Source organism: Bolinopsis microptera, chromosome 11 (genome assembly GCF_026151205.1).
Source record: "Bolinopsis microptera isolate Bmic1 chromosome 11, MBARI_Bmic_1.0, whole genome shotgun sequence".
In the NCBI taxonomy this organism is placed as follows: domain Eukaryota; kingdom Metazoa; phylum Ctenophora; class Tentaculata; order Lobata; family Bolinopsidae; genus Bolinopsis; species Bolinopsis microptera.
The window spans coordinates 11,962,539-11,979,952 of NC_087082.1; the positions used below are offsets into that span (position 1 = coordinate 11,962,539).

The 17,414-nt window shown below is 37.4% G+C and overlaps 1 protein-coding gene across 1 annotated transcript; it reads left to right on the forward strand.

The window, feature by feature from the left end:
- Positions 1 to 627: 627 nt before the first annotated feature.
- Positions 628 to 15,567, forward strand: LOC134823638 (unconventional myosin-VIIa-like). Its single transcript, XM_063835173.1, has 19 exons — positions 628 to 738; positions 891 to 1,268; positions 1,415 to 1,497; positions 1,630 to 1,676; positions 2,489 to 2,552; positions 2,689 to 2,852; positions 3,831 to 3,977; positions 4,133 to 4,246; positions 4,966 to 5,120; positions 5,319 to 5,520; positions 5,978 to 6,118; positions 6,648 to 6,786; positions 7,309 to 7,464; positions 8,375 to 8,536; positions 8,683 to 8,902; positions 14,211 to 14,304; positions 14,836 to 14,934; positions 15,154 to 15,329; positions 15,507 to 15,567. The coding sequence occupies exons 1-19, from the start codon at positions 653 to 655 to the stop codon at positions 15,565 to 15,567; spliced, it is 2,688 nt and encodes an 895-aa protein (XP_063691243.1). The 5' UTR covers positions 628 to 652.
- Positions 15,568 to 17,414: the final 1,847 nt, after the last annotated feature.

Genomic DNA, 17,414 nt, shown 5'->3' on the forward strand with positions numbered 1-17,414 from the left:
TTAAACTTATAAATGTTAAAACTTAAACATTTCTTGCTTAGAGTAAATTTGATTTACAAAGTTGCAGTTACTAAATTCTATTTAGGCTGTTTAACTGATCATTTGGTATTACACCACATTTGGTGATATGCACATTGCACAACACCCAGGCCCATACGATCTTCTATAAGAACTAGCAGGAACATACAGTGCAGCAATCTTCCTATTATGTTTAATTTTTATGAAGTTTACACTATTAAAAAGATGAGCTGAGCACTGTCTTCGAACTGAGCAAGTGACAATCATCAATTCACCATATGCATACTTATACTCCATATCATTAAATACGCTATGCATTTCTGTATATGTTCGCCTTTCTCGAGAAACTTCCAGTAAAGAAGTAACGTCAACAAAGTGTAGCCTGCATAGTACAGGAAACTCATATATATAACTATCTTGCTTTAGGACTCAAAAATCGGATTCCCTTCAAATTTGTCCGTGAAGTGATACATTGTGACTCAGAATTCTGCAGCTCAATCAACAGTGGTTATATAATCAGAACATGATCCTAGATAAATGAATTTTCTTAATCAAAAATAATATGTAGGTAGCGTTGTAAGACTTAAATCTCAAACTAACTGAATTTCTAGCGTTGTAATGAAAAGTTAGAACAATGTCTGGTCGCAGTGAAAACGGAGGTGACAATCCTGAGGATCGTCCTCATGAGTTTCTTGTGAGAGATCCCTCGGTAACCGGCAGGTTTGTCTCTATGTTTCTTAAGCTTGTATAATACAATATTGAACAGTATTCACTTACTTTAACCACTTATCTATAAGTATTGTTTTGCCTATCTGGATCTGATGTACTACAATGAATTTTTTTTCGTTTTTTAACACGACTTTTGTTTTCAGGAGTTCATTCCGTAAGAGGGGTGGTATTTTAAACCCAATCGTTAAAATCGGAGAGAACAACCTCGCCGACATAGAGGAACCAGATGTAGCCAGCATTGTGGACAACCTACGACGCCGCTACCTCAACAATGCTTTCTACACCTACATCGGAGATGTCCTGGTCTACATGCCCCCCTTCTCTGGTATTTCCATGTACACCAACGAAGATGTCCAGTATTACTGTGAAAACAACGCTTTTGATCCCGACTTGAAGCCTCATATTTACTCTTTTGCTGATCGGGTGTATTCTAACATGTTGTTTTGGAAGAGGAACCAAGTAGTGATAATGTCTGGATCCAGTGGTAGTGGCAAGACTATCAATACTAAACAGTTCCTAAGGTAGGTAGCTGCTTATGAAGATGTTAATTCAGTTTTAAAATACTTAAATCATAGGAATCATATCTTAATTAAGTACCTATTAATAAACATAGCTTTGAGCACGTCCCTTATATTAATTCATTAAATATTAATTAATTCCACTTCAGTTACATACAATCAGTATCAGGAGGATGGGATCTCTCAGTGACTCTAAAAACAAGACTGGCTCATCTGTTTAACGTCCTCGACTGTACGTTACTCTCAACTTTAAACTTGCTTTAAATAATAATCTCCACAATTCTATAAATATATGACGGAATTTATAGGAAGGCTGTACTAATTATAGTAAAATGTATAAATATTCTAAATCCCCATATCCCAGGTTTCGGATCAGCGCAGACTTCAGATAGTATATACGCTAGTAAATACGTGAGTTATTATTTGTAAATTATATTATCCGGATGTGGTATGTGTAAACTTAATCGTCATAGTTCTAAATAAACGTACAGTGTAAACTTTCTGGTATTATTTTCTCATGGGGAGATAATTATTCAACACTAAAGAACTTTGAAGTGTTACAGTTACACAGACCATTTACTACTCTCATGTTACAGCTCACGCTTTTTAAATATATTATCACAAACATACTGTATACAATAAACGTACGTTTTCAGCTTGAAATTCTTGATACATGTTCTTATCTTCTTATCTTATCACAACACTGTCAAGCAATACAATTATCTAATTGTTGTTAAATTATATTATATCATGAATCCTGGCACATTCTCATTATCATTAGATTTAATATCTACACGTTACGTCAGGAGGAGTGCATACTTGACTTGGAATGTACAATCTAAGGGGGGTGGGACGGGTTGGGGGAAGGGACCGGCGCGGGGGGTTGCACCCCCACGGCCCACTCTAACAAACTCCCGCAGAACCCATTCCCCCATATTATCTTAACTCTGATATATATCATATATATACAAATCTACAAACTCCGAATATGGACTCCACCTAATTTCAACAATTCTGAAAGAGACAAACCATCCAACTATTTCCATATAAACAGTAATTTTAACCACTGCTTCTTTCAGACGAGTCAGCTCCAACTCAAGTTCAACTATTTCCATATTATAAACAGTAATTTTAACCACTGCTTCTTTCAGACGAGTCAGCTCCAACTCAAGTTCAACTATTTCCATATTATAAACAGTAATTTTAACCACTGCTTCTTTCAGACGAGTCAGCTCCAACTCAAGTTCAACTATTTCGGTGATATCGTTTCTTGCCAACTCAAAACTTGTTAGTTCCTATTTCTCATAACATCTTTGATAAATCTTCACGAAAAAAAATAATTGTTCGTGAAGATACTTTTTCAATAATTTCATGAAAGTAACCATTATTTTGACGAGACAGAAGTAAACTAAGAACCCCCCAGGTCTACTAGAAAAGAGTAGAGTGTGCGGGCCTCCCCCAGGAGAAAGCAACTTCCACATATTTCACTTGCTAATGGAACACATTGGGAGTGACGGTGCAGCGTACCCCTACCTCAGCAACACTAATCACACCTTCGCTCTCAAAGTCACTCTACCCTCAATCCAGGTTTAACATCAATCACCAATCAATTAATAATCAATTACCCCAGCTAAACACCTTACCATCTTGTAATTAGTCCACTTAAAACTTGACAGTTAAAACAAGCTCATAATAGGTTTCACGTGTAAGCTAGCCCTAGCGTATAGTAAGCTAGCCCCATAATACTATGTACATATTATCCAGGGTGCATATAATTGTCCTGAAGTCTAGTTGTACAATATACCCCCTGTGGATTGTGGAATGTGTGTGTTGTGGTGTGGAATGTGTTGTGGTGTGGGACGCTACACACACAGAGACAATAGAGCTGTAACTTGGAACTAATCCAACTTGTATATTTGATTAGAGTCGCAGCTGTCGTGTGTTGCTCTACAAATATGGGATATTATAGTAATAATGTGGTGGTCACTGGTCGGTAAATAGTTTGAATGGTTCACCGTTATTCTTTCACTGCAAGGTGTGGTTAAGAAATGCTGCCTTTTTCTAAAAACTGTCAGTGTAACTCACAGTTTTTAATTTGTGAGATGCCCGTGAACAAAACAGGTTCAGTACAAATCATTGTTCTCAAATTACAAACAACATTAATTCTTTCCGTTGTTAAGACTTAATTACGAATTCTATTTTCGTCTATTTAACTGAGGGAAATTCGCTACTCCAGGATTGGAATGTAGCTATTCCAGGAATGGTGAAAGGAAAGAGAGCTATTATATTAGAAGGGCACAATATGTATTTACTCGTTTACTAAGTTCCAAGGGATCGTTTCCATATTGGCTGTGATATAAGAGAGTCTATATTCTACACATTCTAATATTCTACACATTCTACACGTTCTACACAATAGCTAGATGGAAGACTGATTACGGAGTCGAGGGGGAAGTGGGTTTCGGAAATGGTCAAAAACTGGGTTACGTAATTTGTAAAAGATCTTCAGCTATGTCTTCAATACTCCATCAACTTATATAAGACTTGCAATATTAAACACTACAGGACAGTTTAGTAGCTCTAGGAATGCCGGAGGGAGAGAAGGAACACGTGATCAACATTCTGACTGCAATACTGATACTGGGACAGATCCAGTACAAGACGGAGAATGATGGGATTGGGGTCAGGGTTACCAACCCTGGTGTTGTTAAAGTAAGTATAATACAGTTATTGTAGTGAGTACATATTACCTGGAGGGACTGGGATAAGATATGTACATTTTTAATATCTGGACTAGTTGTAACATAATTTTAATGGACTACCTAGTAACCAATCACCACACAATAATTAATCATGTGACCTGACAGGTGATAGCCAAGTTGCTGGGAGTAACCAACTCGTCCATGACGGATATGTTAACCAGCACACCTCATATCAGCGGAAACAGGAGTATCATGATGAACCCCCTATCTTACGACAAGGTCTGGTTTTTTACTTCTAGAACTTTCTAGAACTTTCTTTATTTGACAGAGTATGTCTCTAATGTTCCGCTCTGTTTTAGTGAACATTATATTGTATATAATAATATATAATATTATAAGTTAAGCGTTAGTATTAAGTATAGGTATGAGGCGTGCTTGTTGTTTAATATCATATTATTTAGCTGCTTCCGTTAAAGATAGAAAGTGCTACTTATCACTATCAGTTATCTTCTCTGACAAGGAATCACTTTCATTGTAATATCTCTGTTTTACGTGTACCGTATAATAGGTGTCCTAATATTTCACATCGCGTCGTTGCGACTGAGTCAAGGATTGAGTCAAGTAATAACTTAATAAGTTTAAGTTCACTGCAGTGCAATGTATCGTGTTGATTCAATCATGGATCACGGAAACTTTGGTGTGACTGATCAAATATTCACTATTCATATCTTTTAATAAGAATATCCGACATTTGAGCCACTAGTTACCAGCGGTTGGGACCGTTACAAACGCTTTAAAACTTGAGAACACCTGTTAGCTGTTCCAGTACATTCTACAACACAGCTAGAGAAAAGGGATACCGGATTGTAGCTTTAATTCTTTGATACAGCGCAAATGGCTCATTCGAATCGAAAAAATATCATTATATATGAAAATAATTAAAACTAAAATTCATCAAACAATAGGACATATCCTCACAAACTACTCCTACTGATCAGGCGATCTCAAAACGGAACTCACTGGCCAGTTACCTGTACCTGCGGCTCTTTAACGAGGTATTGATGAGTGCTAACAAGAGTTTGGCAGGGGAGGCTCCCGAGAAGTCTGATGATCTTAATCTTACTCTCGACATTGTGGACGGTTACGGCATCAAGTTAGTTTATATCACCAACAGCTACAGTAACCTCACATCTTTTGATGATTTTTTTCTTCGAAACAACAAAGTTTTCTCCCTTCTCTTATGTACTAAAAAGCCCCTAGACTCTCCGGAATTACCACTCGGTGCACTTATCCATTCAACAAATAACCCAATACCTATTTCCTCTGCAACATTAACCCACCCACCCCCCAGAGGTGGTGATCTGAACAATTTCGCGGTGCTGTGCTGCAACTTCAGCAATGAGAAACTGCACCAGTGCTTTATTGAGAGCGCCCTGACAGCGCCCCAGGAACTGTATTTGCAGGAGGGACTAGACTGGGATCCTATCAGGATACCTGATAACCGGGGAACTATTGGTCTCTTCACTGATGTCCAACCTGCCAGTCTTATGGAGGTAAAGCGGGCTTTTACTTTTAGATTTGTAGTTTTTTTAAATCACATTGACAGTATACCTTACATACTATACATAGTATGTAATTATGGTGATCGTTTTCACTGGTTGCCAACGATGTTGATACAATATAAACAATGTGGCTGACCAAGAAGAACAACCACCGCTCTATTATCACGGTGAAGGTGGGTTATAACTTAGGTAGAGTACCGGTATATTTCCTACACTCCTTTGTTGTCTACTGTAATAGAGACGTTGTGTAAACACACTTCTACTAGTTATATAAACAGTTACTTCACCTAAACTTCACAGTTCACATCACGTGGTAGTCACTACAAACACATCCTCATCTAGAAACTTACACTGAGTTAACAATTAACATATAATTAAGGTCCAATTAACATATAATCAAGATCCAATTAACCCTCAACAATCAACATGACCCCCTAAACCCCTGCAGTGTATTGAGAACGAGTGTAACAAGCCAGGAGACACAACTAACTTCCAGGCGGATGAGGCGTTTGGTGGAATCTCCTCTCCTTACTTCATGTTGTCCCATGAAGTAGAAAATGAGTTTATTGTACGACACTACATAGGCGAGGTGGGTAGATGACATCTTGTTTTACTTCTAGTAATATTGTACATATTATATTGGTGGTATTCTTAAGTTAAATTGTTGGATTAGAAGGAATTTTAGGTAAGAACAAGGCCAGCTTTTTCTCTGCACACACAATACATTATATAGGCCTCCCACACCCCACCCCTCTCTTGCCCCACCCCCTTCTTCCCAACCCCGGCCTCCTCCTCCCCCCCCCCCTCGCCCCTATATACGACCAGATGCAGATGAAATTGATTTAAGTCAGTATCAACGTAATTGACGGCTGACAGTTATTTTATTGGAAGATTTTTGTGTCAATTTATTAGCAGAGAGGTCAGTATTGGCAAGGGAATATAGCGTTGACAGGTAATGATATTTTACTAGGAAATTTACTCTACATGCAGTTGCAGTGTACATATTGTAGGAATTGTATGGGCTGAGAGTAGCTCACAGGTGTAAAATCTTGATTAAGTCCCTTTATAAAATACGTACCAATTAAAACACCCCACTTATCATCTCTTTCTTAATTCAGGTATCATACGATGCGACCAATTTCCACAAGATGGCTAAAACTGGACTACCCAAGGATTGTAAGAGAGTAATGAACAGCAGCAAGTTGGCACTTCTCCAAAGAATGTTCCCTGATGGTGCACAGTCCGAGTGGATGAAGGGTAAGTTGGGCTGTACTGGGGGGGGGGCCGGGGGGGGGAGATGGGGTGGGTGGGGTGAGGGTACTGGGCTTGGTTTGGTGCTAGAAGACTCTGTAAGGTAGATTGGATGAAGGGTATATTTTGATATGCAATTAACTAAATGGATCGGATTGTGGTAAGATGTAAAATATACATACCGGAATGTATTTGATGAGTACATTCCATTATTTGTTATTGTAGGCCCTATTATAACGTCGTTATTCTTGGATCTAGTGTTGGTTTTATCGCCAATTTGACGGCTTGAAACTATGATACAAACTGGATATAAAAATAGATATTTCCGATCAACAGCGCGGTGCCAGATCATCTATTATAAACTAATTACAACTCTACAAATATATTGCATAGATTGGGGACGTTACAGAAGGAATGTTATGATATAGGCTAGTGAGACGTTCTGTAATGTGTAATGTTCTGTAAAGTGTAATATGTTATGTTCTGATTTGCGTGTCACTTAAACCCCCCCCCCCCCCGGCCCCCCAGGTAAAAGTTCCATGTGTGTTTCACAAGTATACGTGGGTGCGATCGACAATCTGCTAAAAGACCTGAAGAATAAGTTCCTGTCCTTTGTGCGCTGTGTTAAACCTAATCTCTCTTCCACTCCTCAACTCTTTGAAGATGACTTTGTTGAAGATCAAGGTAAGTGTAGTGATGTCACCTGCATTATCTAAACATGACCGTATATGGTATATTATTATGTTCGAATATGCTAACCGGTTAGCTGGGATTAGCCCCAAAACGTATGCCGTGTTGCTAATAATGGCTTTCAACTTACGTCCTTAGTCTTAACGACATTTCACACTTATTTGGATGTTAAGATTAAAGTGCAATGTTATATGTGAACACAGTGATCAGTTGGACACCTTATAACGATATTATAACTCAGATTTGTTGTCGGACCATGGTTGTTAATTATAGGATTATCTGGATTACTGGCCCTGGAATTTGTCGTGTTGCTACGTTGTAATACGAACCCGATTTGAACAATTTGATCATTTATCATGGCCCATGTACATTGTTAACAAACAATGTGTACACGCTATCTAGAACCTTGGATCACGTTTCCAGCTAATAACATTCCACATTCCAGTAATAAAATTTGAAGAAATTAGAACAACTTTACGGAACGCGCGGTAATTTTGAATCAATCGTATTAGCGCAAAAATACATCTTAAATCAATTAATATATTGCGCGCTGACCAGTCGGATCGATAGCGCGCAATCGATTCAAATCGAATGATATTAAGATTGATCGACGTCATCGAGGTATTGAACAGTTTAGGCCTGCTCATGCCCCTCCCTAAGGCTTAATAAATCAACCGAAACTCTGATTCAGATTGACGTCATCATTCCCACCAATGAATATTGAATATTTATTATTTGGGCCCATCACAATGTGATAAACAGAAATGTAAGCTTTACAATTTTCAAGTGACGTCATTAGTGAAATGACGCTCCCTCTTCGAAAGGAAGGGCTTTATTTGTGAAATGAAAGTTCTAACAGAACAAACAGGACGGGAAAAATTCCAATACTAGACCACAATTTCAGTTCGGAGCTCATGCCTAGTGGAGACAGCGTTAATCAAGCAGCGAGGATTTGCATTCAGTTCGGATCTGGTCGGGTTTGTTCAGCGTTACAAATGTACACATGAAGAAGACAGGTTCAGAAGATGTGATGGAGATTGGCAAATGGCTGCTGATAGAATATGTGGTAAGTCTTACTGATATTTCGCCAAATTCATCTGCATTTTCCAGACTTTCAATTGAATGGTGCTAACTTTTCTAAATTGTTGGTCGGCTATATCGTCAGTTATATTCCATGTTTAATTGAACTCAACGTAATTATCAATCCCACAGGCAATCTGCAGATCGACATGGATCTGTACTTCGTAGGCTTCACTTGTATCTTCATTAAAGACTCTGCTACAGTCCTCTACCTCGAGAAGAAACGTGACGAGTGTATCGACTTTATAGTTACTAAAATACAGCTGTGTTGGAAGCGCCGGTACATAAACAGAAAGCTAGGACCTCACTTGAGAGCCTTGAGGGAGACACTCGCTCAAGCGGATAAAACTAAGTGAGTAATATTTTGTTAAATAAATACAAACACGTTTATAAACACATAAATACGTTTAGTTTCATAAATACATACACTTTTTTTTTCGTTTATACTTTTAAATAAGTTATATAAGCGAAGTAGCGTTAACATATTACGTAAGCAGCCTAGAGAAGGGTGTTTGGAAATGCTTACCGTTGCAGTAACATCGCCACTAAAAGTGATTACGGATAAGGAGTGTCTAAAACGGCCAAAATGTGGCTTACGGAATAAGTGAACGATCCTGTTAAGCCACTCGAGTAGATTTCCAAAAAAAAGCTGACAAATAATTTAGATAAAAACATCACTGAAATAACAAGATAAGCCCATTACAATCGGCAAATAAAATCCTACAACTCGTTTACAGCACTATAAATTAAAGCACAAATACAGCAAAATCCAATAATGTTATAACATACGTGTAAAGATTGTGCCGAACATATCAGAAGAAATACTGATTACACCCAACAATCGGGATCAAACAATTGGAACTAAAGAAAATCTTATTGTCTTCCGTTTTCTTTAAAGAAGGCTGACAGTTATGTTCCCTCTCCTGAATCAGGCACTTCAACCGGACCCCCTCTCTCTCCACCTCCACACAGAACATATCCCTTCTCCGCTCACACTTCAAACTGCTCCTACAACTAGTCCTACAGTTGGTCCACACTACTCTGTCCTGTCTCATGTTTAGTTCTATCCTACAACTTGACAACCAGGGGGTATTACCCTCGCTTTCTACCCTCCTACATTTATTACCTCCCATCCTACACCGGCTACCCAACACGCTCAGTAGTTGCAAGTAGATTTTCCGAGCATCTGTGGTTGTTGGGATTGTAATGTTGAAGTCTGATTTGCAAAGTGAAGCCCATAATTCGGGTAGATGAGCTAAGTTTCTGAGTTTGGTGCTGGTTTGGGAGAGGTTGAGGAGAGTTGTGGCTGAGCAGTTGTGTAGGATTTGTAGTATTAGTTCGTCTGGTAGCGCCTGTAAACAAGTGGGGTCTCGAGGGTTGTGGTGGTGTCTTGTTGTTTGATTACATGTCTCCCGCTTCCTTATCATTCTGATTCTTAGTGATTTGTTATTACGTTATTAGATTCAGTTAAAGCTCTGACATTGTGACATAAAGTTGAGGATTGAGTGAGTTTAAAATTACAATAAAGTATGTGTATTGTGTATCCTACGGGCTGGTCACACGACGTAATGATCTGTCAAAACTAGACAATGGACATAGGTGACATTATATCTCAATATCTGTTAGTAATATATATAGCCAGTAAACCAGTACAAAACATTTTGAACAATGAACAATTTAAACATTTCGAAAAAAAACAAAGGTTAGCATGGTGAAAAGAGGCGCCCGAAAGAGAAGCTAAAACAATCCAAATAAGCAAATACACGATGAGAGCAATAGGTCCAGGGAGAAGATCACACAATACACGCTAAACAATTGGAGTACAATATTATAACCTGTGATCATCATCTGGACAAAGCTTTACTACATGCAGTTTAATGGTAATGAAGGGAGTGTTACACTCATGTCAGACACCCACCAATCAGGAGTCAGATGTTAAAGTCACGTGACTGAAATAGACCAATTAGAAGCCACGATTTTGGACCTTAAGTTCTTTGCTGTAAATCGAGTAAAGATAAAGTCGTCGCAAGTGCTTGCAGAAAAGTAATCACCATTCAAGCATGCCTCAAAATGTTTAGCTAAAAGCTAATCAGCAACTTTAATGGCGGTTAAGCTTGCTTACCGTGCATCACTGTAACATTGCCATGTAGAATCTACTATACAAATAAAAATATTGTTATTTATAGCTCGTGTATTTATAGTTGTTTAACCTATGAAAGTAAAATGGTAAATTACAAGATTCAAGAGTGATAAGCTTTTAACGACCTGCACTCGGGAAATAACTAACTTAGATAATACTAATTAACTAATTTAGATAGATGAATTGACGAGAAGGTAAATATTAGAGGGAAAGTATGAAATTGGTGAATAGAGTAGGGTAAAACGCGCTCTAGGTAGAGTAAAACACACCAGAAACTACAAAACCCGCACTTAAAACCACACAAAATGTAGAAGTTGAGTAACCCAACCCTAATTACCCTTAAGGGGCCAGCAGGATGCAACCAAGTCAGATATACACGCAAATGTGTATCCGTACACCTTACATTGTGTCTCACTATTGGTATTTAATCGTATTAATTGTGTCGTATCATCCCGCGATTATTAACTTTTAATCATTATGAAACTGAAGCAATTAATATTAACCTTCATACAAGTATTAATCGCTCAACCATTGAATCATCTCGCTATTTAATTAGAAGCATTATTTTCAGTAATCATTCATAATTTGAATACTAATTATTCATAATTATTAATTAGTTTTGGTCTGTGAGATAAGTGTGATAATTGAGAGGTTTAGCTGCATTCCGCCTCACAACACAGTCTGTTTAAGTTGTTAAGGTGTTTTATGGGAACTTCAAGGCTGACTTTAATCGTGTTTTAATTATGGTAATTACTAATTGGTTGTAATTATTCTAATTGGTTGTTCAACTCACGTGTCACCTTCTCCACTTCATGACATTTTTTATTGAACTTATGCATATATACATACTAAGAACATTAAACAGTATTGACAATTACAATAATAAATATTGTTTTAATCCCACAAAAACCATTCTTCATGTAAATGATGACATATTCATGTTTGTTTAGATTATAATAAAGTAAAACCTCTCTATACCATGCCTCTCTATACTATACCGGGTACCTCGATATACCGGGCCCCTTCTTTTCCCCCTAATTTTTGGTCGATTAGCCCGTTTTTTGATGTTTAGCGAAAGGAATGTGATTTTTGGTGCTCATTTGGCGGTAATGTGAGAACATATCGCTGTATAGCTGTATTTCATCGCTATATACGACAAAATACGTGCATACAAGACAGCTAATGAAGTATACGAGACGCTTGACAGGTTATTTGAGAGGTTAGGAATACTAGAAACTGGGATCGGGTATTTTCTATACCGTGCACTTTCCGTTTCCCCTGAGAAGCCCGGTATAGAGAGGTTTGACTGTAATATATAGGGTATATATAACATATCACTTAGCAATATCCTTCTAAAACTACATGTAAAGTATTAGCATCATAAACCACATCAGTTCTTACAGCAGCATCTATATCAGTGTAAAAAGTAATCTGTTTCCCACTTAAACTTCTACCGTACAATCTGTTGACCTTTCCTTTCTCGCAAAATATCCTTCTGTTTAGACTGGCATTAGGGTTGATCTCGACATTGATATCTTCAATCTTGATATCTTCCTTCTCGACATTGATATCTTCATGGTCCGCTGAAATGTTGTTTGGTGGATTCTTATTGAAACTGATGACCCTTCCGGCGACATTGTTGTTGTCTCCGTGGCTGCTGGTATGGAGGATTGTGGTTATTATTGTGGTGTGGTCGAAATTGTTGTTGCAGTTTTCAGCGCAGTTAGAGGAGTTAAATGATACTGAGTATCCCTCAGTTTTCAAAACCTCAATAACATGAACTAGATACTGTCTCTCCACCTGATTTGTCTGTAGTAGACTGCAAACATGGCGAACTGTTTTTAAATCCGGTTTATTCAGCGCAACCCAAGACATCACCACCTCAAAAATGTAAAAACTGGTTTCACAGACTCTGCAGACTTTTAGAATGTCCTCTTTGCTCAGCAACTTCCAACGAGTCAGCAAATTTTGTTCATTAGGGATGAAATTGTGATCAGGTGACTCACGATTATCTAGTTCTCGGGAGATAATTTTTGTCATGTTCTGGAAACTTTTCCACTTTCCGATAAGAAGTCCCCAGACTTCTATCTTCTGGAAGAAATTGATGATGTCCTTTCTTGTGCAGCTTGAAAACGCTTCAACGAACGTGATATGATATTCATATTGTTGAAATGCATCTACAATTTCGCTGATGTTAGATTGGTCTATTAAACTTGTTACTATTTTCAAAAGCTTCTTTGCCAACTGTTTATTTGTCAGCATCCTGAAAACAACCTTAATGCCTAATTTCAAATTGATGTCAGCAACAAGTTTCTCTGCTTCTACAAGATTCAAAACCTCTATGGATCTCTCCAAAGGCCAGTAATAGTCGATGTTGTTATCAAAGTCACATAAACTAGAAAAATCAGCGGCTTTCCAACACACTTTAACCATGTTGATGAGATTGGTTTTAATCACAAACGTCTCCAAGAACACTAACCCTTGTTCTACTAGGTCAGCCACACCAAACTGGATCCCAAACTTAATAATTTCCTCAAAGTTGTCCTCGTTTAATTCTACACTACCACCATGTAAAATAATCAAACACTCCTTAGCAAACTCGTAGTTATTCAGATGGATATCCTCCTCATTAACGACCATGTTCTTCAATACTTCACTGTGTTGGGAGATAACAGAACCGCTAACTTCTAAAGTATCTGTCTTGGTCCATATTTTGACTGTATGTCGAATATTCCCCCGTAGTAGAAATCCCGATAAGTCCTGGTCGAAGTGTTTTATTCTTGCTGTCATTACTTCTCTGCTCCTGACGTGAAAAACATCAGTATTCAGTAAAAGTCAATAAAAGAAAATATTCCAGAAGAATTTTTTCCGGATGATATTGTCATGCCTAATGTCCTAGCGATTGATTATTTCGAACACACAAATCTCTGAGATAACACTGAATTCGTAAAACAAATGAGCAATACAAGAGAACCTGGAATTCAGACCAATGATTGTTTGTCGTTGCTATATGAATATCAAATAACGGGAATTACACAATACAACTAATACAACATGTTTTAGGTCAGGTACCTTCTAATTTAATTGATGTTGCTCTTGATTTCGGTATTTTTTACAATTTAGCTTCCTAAGTATTAAAAATGACATAACGTGTTGAATTTAGTTTTATAATAACTTTGCAGCGGCGCAAATCGGAGTTCTAGAATTACGCGGGAAATTACGCGGGAGTAATTGTAGTTTGGGTCAGTTCGTTTTATGACGTGTCGACTACGTTTACTTAGTATACTTTATCCCTACCGTTTTATTACATTTTTTACTTTATCTACCTATCACTATACAGTATACATATTTAATCTTAAATTATCATTTTAGTGGAACTATGTAAAAGGGGATCGTTGCTAGCGTTAAAACTGTTTTAACCCTGCCATAGTCAGTTGAAAGTCTGATAGCATATGTTCCGTTTGATTTGACCAAACTAATGCCTTTCATTGCTTTATAAATATCAATAATAATACCTCAGGAAGATACTCCTGCCCAAGATGAAAGGGCCGTTTAGTGAGGACATTAACGATTACTTGGACCGTATCTACAGATGCTGGTGGGCGTCATGTTTGGTGAGTTTTTACCTTGCGGGTCTCGTTAGTCGTCAATTACTATTGTCAGACATCAATTATAGACAGTCTTTTTTTATTGAAATCTTTCAATTATTATCATCAGAATTTATTACAATATCAATGTTGTATAGAATTTCTAAAAATGGACTAGAGAAACCAAAAAATGCCTTGACAAGTGTACAGCGATGATAACAATCAGGGGACACCAATACACCCAAATAACTAAACAAAAGGCCTCGAGAGACCTGATGAAAAGTCGAGCAATTACATTGGGCCCCAAGTGCAGAAGGAGAAAAATGGGCAAATAATATGAGCTGTGAACTTAGGAGGCATTTCTAGGTTTTTAAGAATAATTGCCACAAGAAGGCTCACAATTTGAATTCTCGTCTGCCGGGGAAAAAATATTTCGTTTACTAAAAACCGTTTGGTTGAAACTAATAAGTTAATTGGTAGTCAGTAGACCAAGAGACTAATAAGTTAATTGGTAGTCAGTAGACCTAGAGACTAACAGTCTACCTCCCCTGTCCTCAGATAAAGACTCTAAAGAAATCAGACAGGAATATCGTGAGGATAGCGATTATAGCACACTCTGCTTTCGCTGGTGAATTCAGCGTGGAGCCTGATCTAGTTGTGAGTTTGTTTATCTATTTACGGGGAAGGAGTCGAGAGGGCGCTATCTCGTTTTGTGGGGGGGGGGGGGGGGGGCTAGTATTAACATGCTCACACTCTCGGTTTCAAATCAACAAAATCCACTCCCTTTAGTATTCCGGTTATTAAATAAGAATTCCTTGAATTCCTCCATGATGAAATCAAATATTAAATCCCGTTAAATAAAAGATATGACTTCAGAAATCAGGGAAGCCTATGAATATACACTGTCTGAGAATGAGATCAAACTACGTAGCATCAGACCAGTTTGACGCTGCAACTCTCCTCTCCACAACTAACGACAGATCAACCCATGGTAAAAAGATCCTATTCACTGCTCCAATCAACCGACTAAACAGAAAACATGTTGTAGAAAGGTTAGATAATCTGATGAGCTTGTCTTATCTGAAACGTCTCGAATCTCGATTCGAATATTAATAAAAAATTGTGAATTATGTGCTTTTTTATTGTAACAAAAATCACGATACTTTGGAATTACATTACTATTGGAATTTTGAATCATTAATAATTGTTCAATAATTTTCAATCCTCAGAGGATACGTGATCCTTACAGACAAGGCCTTGATATTCCTGACTAATCAAGTTCGATTGTAATCCAAGAAGACTATATTTCCTGAAGAAATGAAAGCCTGATCTCAGTACTCACGTGGACACTATGATAGTTATACAACACCAGCCCGAGGTTAGTCTTTGATCAGTAGGTTAGTAAACTTTATACATCCAACCGAGGTTTGTCTTTATCCTTAGGTTTTAGTAAACATTATACTACCATGCCGAGGGTTTGTCTTATCAGAAATTTTAGTAAACTTTAACACCCGGCCGAGGTTTGTCTTTATCAGTAGGTTTATAAACTAATACACCAGCCGGGTTTTGTCTTTTATCCATAAGTTTAGTAAAACTTTATAACACCAGGCCGAGGTTAGTCTTTATCATCATAGTTTAGTAAACTTATACATCAGGCCGAGTTTGTCTTTATCAGTAGGTTTAGTAACTTATATCAAACAGCCGAGGATTTGTCTTTATCAGTAGGTTTTAGTAAACTTTATACACCAGCCGATATGTCTTTATCAGTATTTATAGAACTAAATAAACACAGGCCGTGTTTGTCTTTATCAGTTGGTTTAGTAAACTTTATAACACCAGGCCGAAGGTTTTGTCTTTTTACAGTAGGTTTAGTAAACATTATACACCAGGCCGAGTTTTGATCTCTTTATCAGTATGTTTAAGCAAACTTAATACACCAGCCGAGGTTTGTCTTTATCATAGGTTAATAAACTTTATACACCAGGCCGAGGTTTGTCTATATCAGTATGTTTAGTAAACTTATACCCCAGGGCCGAGGTTTAGTCTTTATCAGTAGGTTTAAAGTAAACTTTATACATCAGGCCGAGGTTTGTCTTTATCAGAATTTATGTAAACATTATACACCAGGCCGAGGTTTTTGTCTTTATCATTAAGATTTATTAACTTATATCCCACCAGGCCTAGTGATTTTCTTTATATACAGTATTTTTAGTAAACTCCAAACACCAGGCGAGTAGTGCTTTAACATTAGTTTAGTAAACTTTATAACACCAGCCCGAGTTTTGTCTACACATTATCATTAGGTTTTAGTAAAAATTATACACCAGCCGAGGTTGTCTTTATCAGTTTGTTTTTAGTAAACTTTTATACACCCAGGCCGAGGTTTGTCTTTATCATAGGTTTAGTAAACTATATACACCAGGGCCGAAGTTTGTCATTATCAGTAGGTTTAGTAAACTTTATACACAGGCCGAGAGTTTGTCTTTTATCAGTATTATAGTAACCCTTTATACACCAGGCCTAGGTTGTCCTTTATCATTAAGTTTGTAAACTTATAACACCAGCCGAGTTTTGTCCTATATCAGTATGTTTAGTAAACTTTAAACACCAGTCCGATGATTGTCTTTATCATAAGTATATTATACTTTATTGAAATCTTTAATTAATATATACGGTGGGCCAAATCAGTGGCATACGTTTTGCCTTAATAGCTTCTTCACTGATTGCCCACATGGTTCTGAGGAAATTGTCAAATCGAAATATATCGAGATCATTTTTTTCAATGAAAATTTCATTTTGCATTTATTTGATATTTTGGATATCGGATCTAACATAATTTTTCTTGAATTTGTCAGATCATATTCAACATTTAATACTCAACCTTCTCCAGAAAAAATATGACGTTCAGCATGTCAGAGAAAACAGTATAGGTGTTATAATTATGTTTTAAATATTGAATGGCGTGGGTCTAAAATATTCGAATTTTCAAATTATGACGACGGAATCCTCGAACCAGTAAGTACAGAAATGCCCATCTGCAAAGCAACACTCTCAAATAAGAAACATGGTGGAAGCTATTAAAGGCCAACCCGTATGGCCCACTTATACTTTTTGGCCCCCCTGTATTACATGACCAG